The sequence below is a fragment of the Varanus komodoensis genome, unplaced genomic scaffold (genome assembly GCF_004798865.1).
Source record: "Varanus komodoensis strain SLA01 unplaced genomic scaffold, ASM479886v1 scaffold19, whole genome shotgun sequence".
In the NCBI taxonomy this organism is placed as follows: Eukaryota; Metazoa; Chordata; class Lepidosauria; order Squamata; family Varanidae; genus Varanus; species Varanus komodoensis.
Window position 1 is genome coordinate 11,335,004 of NW_025335550.1, and position 12,182 is coordinate 11,347,185.

Here is a 12,182-nt window from a genome sequence, read left to right on the forward strand (position 1 = left end):
CCCACCAGATGCGCTGGACTGCAGCCCCACTACCCCTGACAGGAAGTCATGGTGGCTGGGGCTGATGGAAACTGGCACCCAGAACATCCAGAATCCACCCGATTAGAGAAGGCGGGTGGCCTTTGTCCCATAACCCATGGCACCAGCAGCCAGAAGATCAGTGGTTTTAAAACAAATTGCCCCATTAGGGATGCTGTCCAGGTGGAGAAGGACATCCTTTCAAGCCACGTAGGGTGACTGTTTAGAGTGGGAAAAGACCTGCAAGTCCTGACATGCTCAGGAAATATGCCTTGATTGTGGTGCATGTCTTCTAAAGAGACAGCCGGGTGCATCTGGAGAGAGAAATCGCCAGTCCGGCCGAGCTGGCGGAGGCGGCCCAGCTGCCGTGCCCCACACAGAAGAGTCAGCCCGGCAGGACCCACTTAAAAAGGCCTCCGGTCTCTGCCCCACAATGCTCGGAAAGAGGGCAGCATTTAGGGTGAGGTCTAGGACGAGGTGTGGAGGGTGCAAGTCATGCTTCATCATGCGTCAGGCGCACCGTGCCGTTTACTCACAAAGCAGCAGCCCAGGCTCCGTGACGTGGGGGGGGGGGGGGAACCCCTCCCTCTTGGGAGGCACCGGAATTTGTGCAACGTCTCTTAAGAAAAAGCGGGGTTTCTGCTGCTTTCCAGGGGCGGCAAGCGCACGAAAGCCAGCAAGACGGACTTCCTCTTGGCTGCCAGGAACTGGATGAACCAAGACCGGTGCTCATGGGAAGCCAGCCCACTGCAGGGCACAGAGACCTGGCCCCGCTGCAGCCAGGAGCAGGCCACCCGAGGGGTCCCGAGGCTCAGGCGGCAGCCACAGCCTCGTGGGCTCCCGGCGGACCCGTTCGCTTCCCTTCTCCTCTTCAGGTATAGTGGAGAGTTGTCCCCAGGCCCTTTCCCGCACCCACGCATTGCCCGCCCCCTTTAAATCCCAAATCCAGCCCCAGCGGGCATCCCTGCCTCCAGCGATGCCCAACAGCCCTTTCAGTGTCTCCCCCCCACCCTCAATTTCTTCTACACAACCCAGCTTTAATTTCCCTTATCAAAGCCGCACATTTTGTAGACTGGGGGGGCGGGGGGTTCCCGACTCCATTTCAGGGAGGCCCCTGGGGGCTGAGGGTGGGACAAAACGGGTGGAGCCAAGACAGACCGGGGGGGGGGGGGGGAAAGGACTTGCCTGTTTTCCGTCACAAGCCTTCCTTCCAGGAACTAAGCTGCTGGAGAGGTGGAGCAGCATTTTAGGCGGGCAAGCACAAGCCAATGGCCGCCGTGGGGCCCCGGGGAAGTGGGTGGCTGCCTGGGGGCCCCAGAGAAGAAGAGTCGGCCCCTGACCCCAACTTTCTGTAGCCCAGCAAAAAAGGAGATGAGCAATGGAGAGAGAAGACAGGCACAGTTCAGGGTATCACATTCCATCCTTTTAAAAGCACCCGTTCAGAAGGAAACCAGCTCAGTGACACAGGACACCCTCAAGAAAAGAGCCGCTGGAACCTGGTGCAGAAGGCAGAGCCCAGAGGGCCTGGGGGCAGGGGGCCGAAGCACGATGGAGATGTCCGCCTGGCCGGCAGCCCACCCTCCCCTGCTGGACCCCCCCCCGGGCCAGTGCCATCGGAGATGCGACTGGGCAGCACTCTTTGCACCCCCGGCCAAATCTTCCTCCCTGAGGCTCTTGCTGCCCCGGCAGAGGAGGGGAAACTGGGAGGGGGAGCCGGCGGTGAGGTCCGTGGGCTGTGCCGCCCAGGTCATCCGACCCAGAGGTGCAACTCTAGCCAGCTGGCAAAGACGGGTTCACGGCAGCCGTGGCAACAGCCCGCAGAAGCTCGACAGAAGCTCTCTGGTGGCCCACCCTGCGCTAGAGAGGAAATTCTGGTCCTTGGAGCTCCGAGAGAAAGGCCCGCCAGGAAAGGGGGCTTCTCCCAGCTTTAGCCCAGCAAAGTCCCTGACAATCGGACAGACACCCAAACACCCACTAAGGAAAGGACAGGCAGAAAGAGCCCCGGCGTGTAAGTGCCAGGCCTTCCCATAATCCCACACAGGCACAGCCTCCCCTGCTCCTCCACCCACGCTGCTTGCTGGGTGAATCTTCCGCGCTGCCCCCAGGCACAGCTGTGGGGCTCCTGGGGAAGCCCCGAGATGGGGCACACGCTGCTCAGCTGCTGCTCCGGGGCAGCCCGTCTGCTCCCAGGAGGTGGCCACGGGCATCTTCCACGAGCGCGGGCCCCGGCCCCGGCTGCAGAGAGAACGGAAGCCGAGTTAGAGCCAGGCCCGGGGCGAAGGCAGGCACCGCTCCCAGGCCAGGCCAGGCCAGGCCAGGCCAGGCGGCGCTGACGATTAACAGGGATGCTGGGAGAACGCAGACTGCATCACTCGGCCCCGCTGCTTTTAATTGGCAGAAACGATGCCCGCAGACGCAGCGCAAAAGTGGGCGGCTTGAAACAGGAGCCAGAGAAAGCCACAGAGAAGGAAACGGTTCTCCGGGGCTACCAGCGATGCACTGTGTGTGCCAGGTGCTGGGGAACATGGGTGCGGGAGTGCCACAGCATTCAGCCGTTCTTGAGGGGCCCAGCGTGGAAAAGACTGCGGGTGCGAGCGGGAAGGCCGCCTGGCGCGTGGGCCGGATCTGACCCTCCGGGTGCCTGCGACCACAGAGGGGCGACGCGAAGGCTCCCTTCAGGCGGCAGGGCCGGGTGTGGGCGGCTGCGGGGGCACAGGCCCCGTGGAGGAGGATGAGGCTGCGGTGCCGGGAGCCAGGCCACGGCTTGCGCTGTTGCCCCCGTGCCCAGGACGACAAGGGGTGCCAGCCCACTCCAGCCATACCTTCGTGAGCAGCAAGTACTGGATCGCTCCTGGGACCGGATCCTGCACCACCGCAGAGAGGAGTCCCTTGGACGGCGTCACGGCCTCCACCGGCAAGCCTTTCAGGAACCTACGGGAAGAGGGGAGAGGGAGGGCTGGCCGGATGAGGCCGAGGGGCTGGCGCCGGGGCCGTCTCAAAGGCGACCACCGGAATTCCCTCCCAGGCCAAGGCAGCCCTGCAGAGGAACGTTCAGGCGCCGAAGGCTGTAAGGGGCGCTCCCCTGGCAAGCCTGGCCAATTGGGAAGCCTTCCCCCGGCCCACTTTCGGGGCCGTGACCCGCGGGTGGGCGTCAGGGGCCGAGCTTGGGCACCTTCCCCAACCCCACTTCCAGTGCTCCGTCGGAAGCGCCGATGCACCACGGGCCTCCGGGGCCCTCCCGGTGTGGGCACTGCAGGTTTAATTAAAGCACTAGGAAACAACACCCTTTGTGACCAATCAAGTCTAAGACAACCTACCAAGGTTTTAGCTCTGCTGACTGTTATTTAACTATTAACAAAAGTACTGGGCTTGTGTTGTTTACACTATATTATTTGCAGTTGCAAATGACTTTGGCTATTGACTGTTTTGATCAAAAGTGAGAGCTGTAACATTAAATGGAAAAAAATAACCCCACTGCAAATGTTTTTACTGGTTCCCTCCCCAAGCCTGGGTCCTTCCAGGTATTTTGGGTTTGTGCCCCCGTCAGTACCAGCAGAGACCTTGTGCAGCATCCTGAACGCCTGGATGGCACCAAGCTGGGAAGGCAGTCGATGCACTGTAACTAAGACTTCAGTATGGGAAGCCGCCACATCTGTCCCAGACCAGGGCTGGGCCGCTCCAGATGTCTCCCATAAACTCTCCCCAAGGGCCGTGCTGGCTAGCGTGGATGGGAACTGTAGTCCCAAATTTTGGAGGGCCACAAAGTGCCCATCCCTCCTAGAAGACGAAGAGGCCCGACCTCCAAGCAAGGGACCGTGTGTGTAAATAAATAAAAGTATTTTGCTCCTTCAGGAAAGATGCGAGGGCTTTCTGTTTCTTGGCCACCGTGATGCCCCCCCGCCCCCACCGGCCACTGCCACACGGCGAGGACAAATGCAGCTCCCTTACTGGTCGCCGTTCTTCTCTGGCGGGAAGCTGTGCTTCAGCACCTCCACAAACTCGCCCACTGTGTCGCTCAACATGAAGAGAACCGCGTTGGGTCCGGCATCAAAAGTATAGGCCACCTGCAGGATCACAGAAGGGCAGAGCTGGAAGGGGCCATCGGGGCCACCCCCCTGCTGCTGCAGGACACCAAGCCACACCCTCCCACTCAGGTGGCTGCCCAGTTTCTTTCTGAATGCCCACGACCTCTCCGGGCAGCTGGTCCCACTGCCAAATTGCTCTGACAGCGAGGAAGCTCTTCCTGATGGCCGGCCTGAATCTGGGTCATCGCAGCTTGAATTGGTTCTTCCGTGTCCTGCGCTCTGGCATCAGCAGGAAGCGAGCTTGGCCTTCCTCTTTTGACAGCCTTTGAGGTCCTCAAAGAGGGATGCCATGTCCCCCCTCCGTCTTCTCTTCTCCAGGCTGAACAGGCCCAGTTCTCCCAGTCTCTCCTCTTGGGCAGCATTTCCAAGCTCTGGATCCTTTCTGCCACCCTCCGCTGGACCCTTTCTAATTTACCTGCATCTTTCTTCAATCTTGGTGCCCAGAACTGGACACAGGATTCCAGGTGACGGCACCCTGCAAGGACACCTTGCAGGTATAGGGGAGAGGGGCAGAAAGCCAGAGCACAAATTTTTCCTGACCCCAAGACAGGACAGGTCACAGCGTGAGAGGATGAAGGCGCTTGTGGAGAGAGCTCTGAGCAGCCAGCAGCTCTTCCCTGGACAGATACGAAATGAGTAACTAAATGATTGGTACTGAAGAAGAGGAGGGGGAGCGGGGGGGGCGCTCCGCTTGCAAAGCTGGCATTTACAGCCCCCCCCCCGCACCGCACATGCAGCTTGCGCAGCCCACCTTGGTTCTGCCGCAGTGGGCGTTGAAGCGGTGCACCAAAGCCACCACCCGCTTGGAGGTGTCGTTGAGGTAGAAGATGGGCGGAAAGGTGTCCAGGCACGTGGCGTGGAACTGGTTGCTCTCCCGCATGGTGAGCTCGCCGAAGGCCTCGAAGTCCCGCTGCTGGATGTGCCGGATCATCTGGGCCATGCGGGCTGGCACCACCGCCTGGGCTCGGTGCTGGAAGATGGAGGGGAGGATTGCTACACGTGGGGCCGGGTGTCCCGAGGGCAATGATGCACCGTGTGTGTCCGGGCACGGGCGCTTCGGGACACCATGCATGGTGCTGCTTCTCTCAAAAGCCCAAAATGAGAGGCCGTGTGGGGCAGCAGTGGGAGTGCTGGGTGGGATTTGGGAGATCAAGGTTCTAGTCCCTAAGCAGCCACGAAGTTCATGGGGCAACTTTGGGCCAGGCAGGGCCTTTCAGCCTAAACCGCCTCACGGGGGAGTTGCTGTGGGGATAAAATGCAGAGAAGGGGAAACCTGAAAGCTGTGCTTGGGTTCCAAGAAAGACAAGGTATAAAGGAGATGCTTAACCACGACCATAATAGGCTTGGCTTTCAAATGCCTAAAAGCCATTTCCCCGAAACTGGCGACCGCCCACTGCTTGGAACTACAGCCCCCAGAATTCCATGCCCCCAGCCCCGCGTGCCGAAGTCCAAAACACCGGATGGGAAAGAGCGACCTAATGGGCAGAGACGCCGCTGGGCAGGGGCCCTTCCCGGAGCAGGCGATCGCGGGGGAGGCAGAGAGACAGGCAGAGGCGTTCTGCCGGCAGCAACGTCCCCACCGAACCCGCGGCTTCCCCGGCCCATCGACCACAGCAGGACAGCCTCGCTGAGACAGGCCTGGGGCTGCCGGCAGGGGGCAGCGCGCCACTCACCCGCAGCAGGAGACTGGTCTGCACGCTGGTCTGCATGCCTGCCGTGCTGCCCACCGGCTTCTTCTCGGCGCTCACCTGCGGAGGCGGGACGGGGAGAAGGCCCGGTCAGGTGCTGAGCAGCGCAGTGCCCTCGACAACCGCCAGAGGACCCTGTCCCAGGATTCCAAAGACGGCGGCCTCCAGACGAGTGGGGCTGTATCTCCCATAGTCCCCCAGCCAGCTGGCTGGGGGATCATGGGAGATGCAGTGTGACCCATCTGGAGGAATCCCATTCCAGAAGCCTCTGCCAGCCCACGCCCCGCCCGCCCGACTCACCACCAGGATCAGGACCCTCAGCTCGGGCCAGTGTGCTTCCGGGGCCACCTGCTGTGCCACGCTGTCCTTCCCGTCCGCGCGCTCCCCCATCAGCCACTGCACAAAGCCCCCGAACATGCTCCTGCAGGCGCTGCCGGAGCCCTGGCGGGCCACTTCGGAGAGCTCCCCTTCCACGCCGTACAGCTGGGCCAGCGTGTAGACTAGGGCGGCAAGGAGAGGGGCCCGGATCAGCACCGCCTTCCCGCGGCACAGAGGGGGCCGCTGGGGAAGGCCGTCCCGCGGCCGCGAAGACTGGCCAGGCGCCCCCCACAGGCCCGGCCACCTGGGAGGTCAGGCACAAAAGCACGGCATGCCTTGGAAGCCTCCCCTTCCGAGGAGGGGCGGAGGAAGGCCCCCTGGGGTCCAGGGCAGGGGGCCCGGATTGCGGCAAAGCGGGCCTCATCCTGGGCTTTGGGATGAAGCCTGTCAGCCTTGCCAGGCGCTCGGAGCAGCACGTGACTCTCCCATCCCCGCATTCCGTGCTCACAACAGCCCTGCCAGGTGGGACGGGGAGAGACACGCCTCCCCTTGGGGCATCGGGCGGACTCCCTACAGGCAGAACTGCATGGACGGTGTGGACCCTCTACAGCCCCCCCCCCCAGTTCTTCTGGGCTTCCTATCCCATCAACCCCAGCCAGCACAGGGCGCTGCAGTTAGAAACCACCCAGATTGCCGGAGGGCCGAGACGGAACAGGGCAGCGCTGCAGGAGGGACGGCCAAATCCAACAGGAGGGGCGACGGTGCAAGAGTGCGTTGCAGGCCCCGCGCAGCAGCCCCACATTTCAGTGCGCACAAGCCCTCCTGCAAGGCGCCTGCAGCTTGCCCGCCCTGCCTTCCCCAGCTCTGCTCCCAGCCAGGGGCGCCATTTTGAGCGGGGGAGGACCAAGCCCAGGGGCCAGCGGGCGGCTCCTCCACTCACCCAGGCAGGCGTAGCCAGCCGCGGAAGAGGCCAGCCCGGCCGCCGTGGGGAAGTTGTTCTCCGAAGCGATGTGGACCTTGTAGGCCAGGCTGGGGGACGCGGCGTCCCCACCGCTGCCGCCCCCATGGCGCTTCCTAGCCAGGCGACGCACTGCAAGAAAGAGGGCATTAGCCGAGGCAGCCACGCACCCAGAAGACAGACGGACGGACAGACGGACAGGCAGAGAAGAACCCTGCGGTCCTACGTGTTGCCCGGGCCGCGTCACTGGCAGTGGGACCGGGCTGCACCACGTTCTTGCGCTTGCCCGGCACAACGTCACACAACTCCAAAGTGTCCCGCTGGGGTCTCTCCCACAGGGGGCACCCCTGACGCTCCGCCAGGTGAGCGGGCTCAAGCAACCCACGGGCTGGTGGGGGCTCTTCTTAGCCATGGGCTACCACACTGTCTAAACCCCGTCAAGAGAAGAAGCCACAAAGAGCACCCCATCGCTCACAACCTGGCAACGAGCCACGGGTTCTCTTCCTGGGCTGTTTGTGGTTTCCAAGCCACGAACAGAAACAACCCACAGTTCAAGGCAATCCATGCTCCAGCCACACACAGCCCCTGGGGGTGAGTTACCACATCCTGCCGGCTCAGCTATCGTGTCTGATCCTGCGCCAGATGTTGAGCTCGTTAGCCCAGGGACAGAATGCAGTTTTGGAAAGGCTCCTGGGTGGGGGGCGAAGGCCCATGGGGGAGGCCCCAAAATGGCAAGAATGCCCACCCAGGGGAGCTCAGGTTCCCACTGCCAATCGCAGAGGCCGGCCGGCCGGCCAAGGGTGCAGCACGGAGGGAAACCCAGAAGCCTCGGCGGTCGAGGCGAAGGAGCACGGCCGGGGAAGGGGGTGGGCGTCCAAGGAACGCCCGGGGGCCTCATCCAGCAGTCGGAAGCTGCCCTTCAGCCAAATGAGCAAAAAACTTTTCTCCGCCTTTATCCAACACGGATGCTGATGCTAAGCTCCCCCTGCCCCAGCACCTTCCCAAAGGCGGGCGCAAGAAGCTACCTTTGACAAAGCGGCCTTGGCCTTCGGACTGCGACTTACCCTCCCGTAGGCACGACTGGAGACGGGGGTTTCCCGGGTCAGCTTCCTTCCCGTTCAGCCAGAGGCGGTCCTCCGTGAAGTCGCGGCTGATGGCGGCCGTGGTGGTGGTCTTGAGCTGGAACAAGGCAAGAGGCCTCGAAGTCAGGAAGAACTTTCTGTTGGCCTCGGATCTGAGAGGTGCGCGCTGCAGCTCTCGGCATGTTTACTCGGAAGGAAGCCCCGCTTTGGCCCACGGGGCTCACTCTGTGTAGGAGCCCCATCTCAGACTGCAGCTACAGGCATACTGCCCCGGAAGCAAGCCCCAGTCAGCACAGTGGGGTCCACTTCTGAGCAAACATGCACCAGACTGTTCAGCAACCAGATCGTTTTCGGTTACTTTTGCAACGCTGAGAGAATTCAGAAGCGGCTTTTACAAAGACTCGAGGTGGCAAACAGATTTTCTGTCAACCATCTTTACAATACGGGACTACAATAAATTAAGAAATCAGCCCAGCCTTTAAAAATGGCACAAAATACTAAAAAAGAGAAATATGTGGAAACATGCCATATTGGGAGTGAGAAGGACCTTGGAATGATTTCAATATCTAGGCAGGTTACGGGGTAACCACCTCCACTGATTCACAGCTGCACATCTCAGTTACGGATTCCAGACAACAACCGAACAAGGGCTAAGGATGGGGAAAATGTGCATTCTTTGTGAATTCAGGAATCTCAGTGCTGGGGACCAGGCCCAAAATCATGCAAACTGACTCCACGCTCTGGCAGATATATCCCCTTCAAAAAACAACAAATAGATTTTGGCACCACAGCTGCCGGGTCCTTCCTGAAAGGCTGGTCAGTTTGGGGTTCGAACGAGCACCTCGTCGGGATTTCTCCTCATGCAACCGGTGCTTCTGCCCACCCTGCGAGCCCCGATTCCACAGCCGACCACCCCTCTTTTGCAACCTGGAACCTACCTGGACACTGATGACTCTCTGATACTGACCTGATCTTGGTGCAGCGTGACACTGAGCGAAGAATTAATTGGCAAAATCAGCTCCTCATCTCGTTTTCCCCCTGAGTGAAGAAGGACAGTCTTTGAAGTGTGGGAAGCGGAGCCTGGCATGCTTTGCCACTGGATCCCTTTGCTGCGATCAGAACCTCAGGCCGGCTGGGTGTTTCTGTTGCCCACACAAGTGGTCTATAAGCAATAACCAGAGCCAGTGTGGTGTGGTGGTTAAGAGCATGGGACTGGGACTCAGGTGACCTGGGTTCGAGTCCCCGCTCAGCCATGGAGCCAACTGGGTGACTTGAGCCAGTCCCAGACTCTCAGCCCAGCCTCCCTCACAGGGTTGTTGTGGGGGTAAGATGGAGGAGAATGATGTAAGCTGCCTTGAGCCCCGTGTAGGAAAAAGGCAGGATATAAATCGAAAAATGAATAAATGAACTAGAAGAGAAACTATTCCCAGCTGGCATGATCTCCTTCTTCCAGTCCTGGCGTTTGGCTTTTCTCAGCCCTCCTGCTTGTACGCGGAAACTTGGGAGGGCAGGAGGGGCGAGAAAGCGGCTCTGATGGGAAACAGATCCATTAACCCAGGAAGTGTTCAATTGTGGTGCACAGAGAAAGTAGCAATGTTCACACTGTTTGTTAATGGCCAAGCGACGTCCATTTGAAATGCAGAATTTGATCTGATTTTGTAAAGAAAATGCCAAGGCATTCATTTAAATGCTAATTATTTTAATGAATTGGCACCTATGCTTTAAATATAATTAGACTCAATTACAAGCCTTTTATAATCTTCTAAGGTATTGCTTTTGGCCCCTGGGGACGCGACTCATGCTGCAAGAAGAGAACATAAATTTCTTTAATAAATAAAACCCACAGTTGCACTTTCAGAGTATAAATGATGCCTCAGCAAGCAGGTAGGTCCTGCTGTGGATAACTTCACAATTGATAATTTTGCTCTCTTCCTCCCTGGAGTGCAAGGAGGGGCTTAATGTAATTCAACCAAGCTGACCAGTGTCTGGTTGTGTGTGTGTGGGGGGGGGAGATGGTCTCTTGCACAATCGCTCCCTTTATAGCTGAGAAACCAGTGCACCGGCTTCCTCTGCTTCTCAAAGCCAGCAACAGCCTTGCCTCCGATGCAGGGCCCTTGATCGGACCCTTTGAACGGAAGACCACCTAAAAGGGCAGGCTCTCGGAAGCCATGGTTTCTGGACACGTCAGAAAAAAATCCAGCTCGACCAGGCATTAGCAAGACTTTCCATGATTAGCATCTTCCCGATCTAATGTTTAATTTAAAAACGATTACTCATTCGCCAGAACACACAATTAGTTTTGATGGGTGGCCCGAAAAGCCTTGCATTTCGATTGCACAACCCAAGGGGTTGCTGCCTCCACCAAGATTAATCCTCCAGAGGGTTGTTGTTGTGGGGATAAGATGGAGGAGATGTAAGCTGCCTTGAGCCCTTTGCAGGAAAAAGGCAGGTTATAAATCGAAATAAATAAAATAAGCCCCGCGGGGAAATATCGCTTGGCTCCCACGCTCGTGGGATTTCTCGGGGGCATCCAAAGAACAAGGCGAAGAAGGGGGACCTTTCCTTCCTTGCCCTTTTAATCTCGTCTGCAAAGGGCGGAGTCCCCCGTCTGCCGGTCGCTCTGTGTTTACTCAGAAGTAAACCTCCACGACCGGCCTATGCAGTGGAAGAAGCCCGCGCAGAACGCCAGTCTTTCGAGCCAGGCCTCCAGGCCAGCCTCTGCCCACTGGCTCCCCGCAGGGCGGAACGGGGCGCGCCGCACGCCCCGCCAGGCCGCCGCCCGGCGCGGAATCAGACGCGGGTCCAACGGCAAGGCTGCGGCCACCGGCCGGCACGCGAACTCCCCGTTCAGACGTTCGCCCTGCCCGCGAGTGCGGAACGGCGAGCGAGCGGGGAGCCCGCGGGGGGACGGCTCCAGCCCCCCCCCACCGCGGCCAGGGATGATGGGAGCTGCGGTCGCGGCCGCCCGGAGGGCAGCGGCCGGATCGCCGAGCGCGGCGGGCGCGAAGACTCACAGTACTTGACGACGGCGATGTTCACGGGGGCCGTGCAGGTCGCCACCGCCGCGGGCTCGCTGCCTCCGGCCATGGCGGGCGCGCAAGGCGGCCCGGGCTGCCCGCTCGCAGGGCCGAAGCCGCGGGGTTGCCCGGCCTTGGCCTCCCGCTGCCGCTCGCCCAGCTGCGGCCGCCGCGAAAGGGGCCGCGCGAGTGCCGCTGCCCGCGCGCCCGCGGAACGCCCCCCTGCCTCGGGCTCCCTGGCATTGGCCGGCGCTGCAGCAGCTGCCGCGGCGCCGCCCAATCGGCGCCGGCCCCGCCCCCCACGCGCGCCACAGTCAGCCAATCGCAGCGCGTCGGAAGATACGGCGCCTCGCTCTCCCCATTCAGCGGGAGCCGCGAAATCGCGGGGAACCTTTCTCGGGGGACGCATTTTCTACCCGGACGCTTTTCCGCGCCTGTGCACGCATGCGCCGTGCCTCACTGCGAGTCCGAGCGGAGCGGCGGCCATGACACTATAGGCAGTGCAGGTTGCCCTTCGGGGCGACTATCAACGAGCGTGATGGTCAGGGATAGTGGGGCTGTAGTCCAAAGCATCTGGTGGGCGCCAGGTGTGGAGAGGTTGACTTTCAGTATTTTAAATAGACTTTGTAGGGGAAAACCAGGGGGTGGACCCCGCAAACTAATAAGGACCGATGGGGGGGGCAGATAATGGGGATTCTGCCGAACAGCTTCAGCCAAGGTGGAAGTTTGCATAGTGACACTAAAGATTTATTTATTTTGTGCAATTCACCTTTTAGCCGGGCGCCCTCCGGCGGGGAATTGCTCACGAGACGTGTTCTGGATTTTCAAAGCCTGGGCTGCATATCTTTAATTGAATCCAGAAGCATCTGGAGCATCCATGCGAAACTTGCCCCTGTTGCTCCTTCAGAAATCGAACACGTGAAACGTTACTGGGAAATGCATGTAGAAAAGGGGTGATACGAATCCGCCTATCCTACCCGTGCGGGTCAGTTTAGAAAACCGGCCAGGCGTAGTGC

General features: G+C 60.0%; 1 protein-coding gene across 1 annotated transcript; it reads right to left on the reverse strand.

The window, feature by feature from the left end:
- Nucleotides 1-1,419: 1,419 nt before the first annotated feature.
- On the reverse strand, nucleotides 1,420-11,236 carry MVD (mevalonate diphosphate decarboxylase). Its single transcript, XM_044428086.1, has 10 exons — nucleotides 11,164-11,236; nucleotides 9,117-9,187; nucleotides 8,132-8,246; nucleotides 7,050-7,199; nucleotides 6,092-6,291; nucleotides 5,777-5,851; nucleotides 4,855-5,073; nucleotides 3,967-4,082; nucleotides 2,841-2,949; nucleotides 1,420-2,253 (listed from the first exon to the last, which is right to left on the reverse strand). The coding sequence occupies exons 1-10, from the start codon at nucleotides 11,234-11,236 to the stop codon at nucleotides 2,173-2,175; spliced, it is 1,209 nt and encodes a 402-aa protein (XP_044284021.1). The 3' UTR covers nucleotides 1,420-2,172.
- Between the last annotated feature and the right edge of the window lie 946 nt (nucleotides 11,237-12,182).

Excerpts from the sequence above, each read along its gene's own strand:
- MVD (XM_044428086.1), bottom strand. The coding sequence starts at position 11,236 with ATGGCCGGAGGCAGCGAGCCCGCGGCGGTGGCGACCTGCACGGCCCCC. Across the intron at positions 5,074-5,776 it reads AGACCAGTCTCCTGCTGCGG|CACCGAGCCCAGGCGGTGGT; the intron begins GTGAGTGGCGCG and ends TCCATCTTCCAG. Across the intron at positions 2,950-3,966 it reads CCAGAGAAGAACGGCGACCA|GTTCCTGAAAGGCTTGCCGG; the intron begins GTAAGGGAGCTG and ends CTCTTCCCGTAG.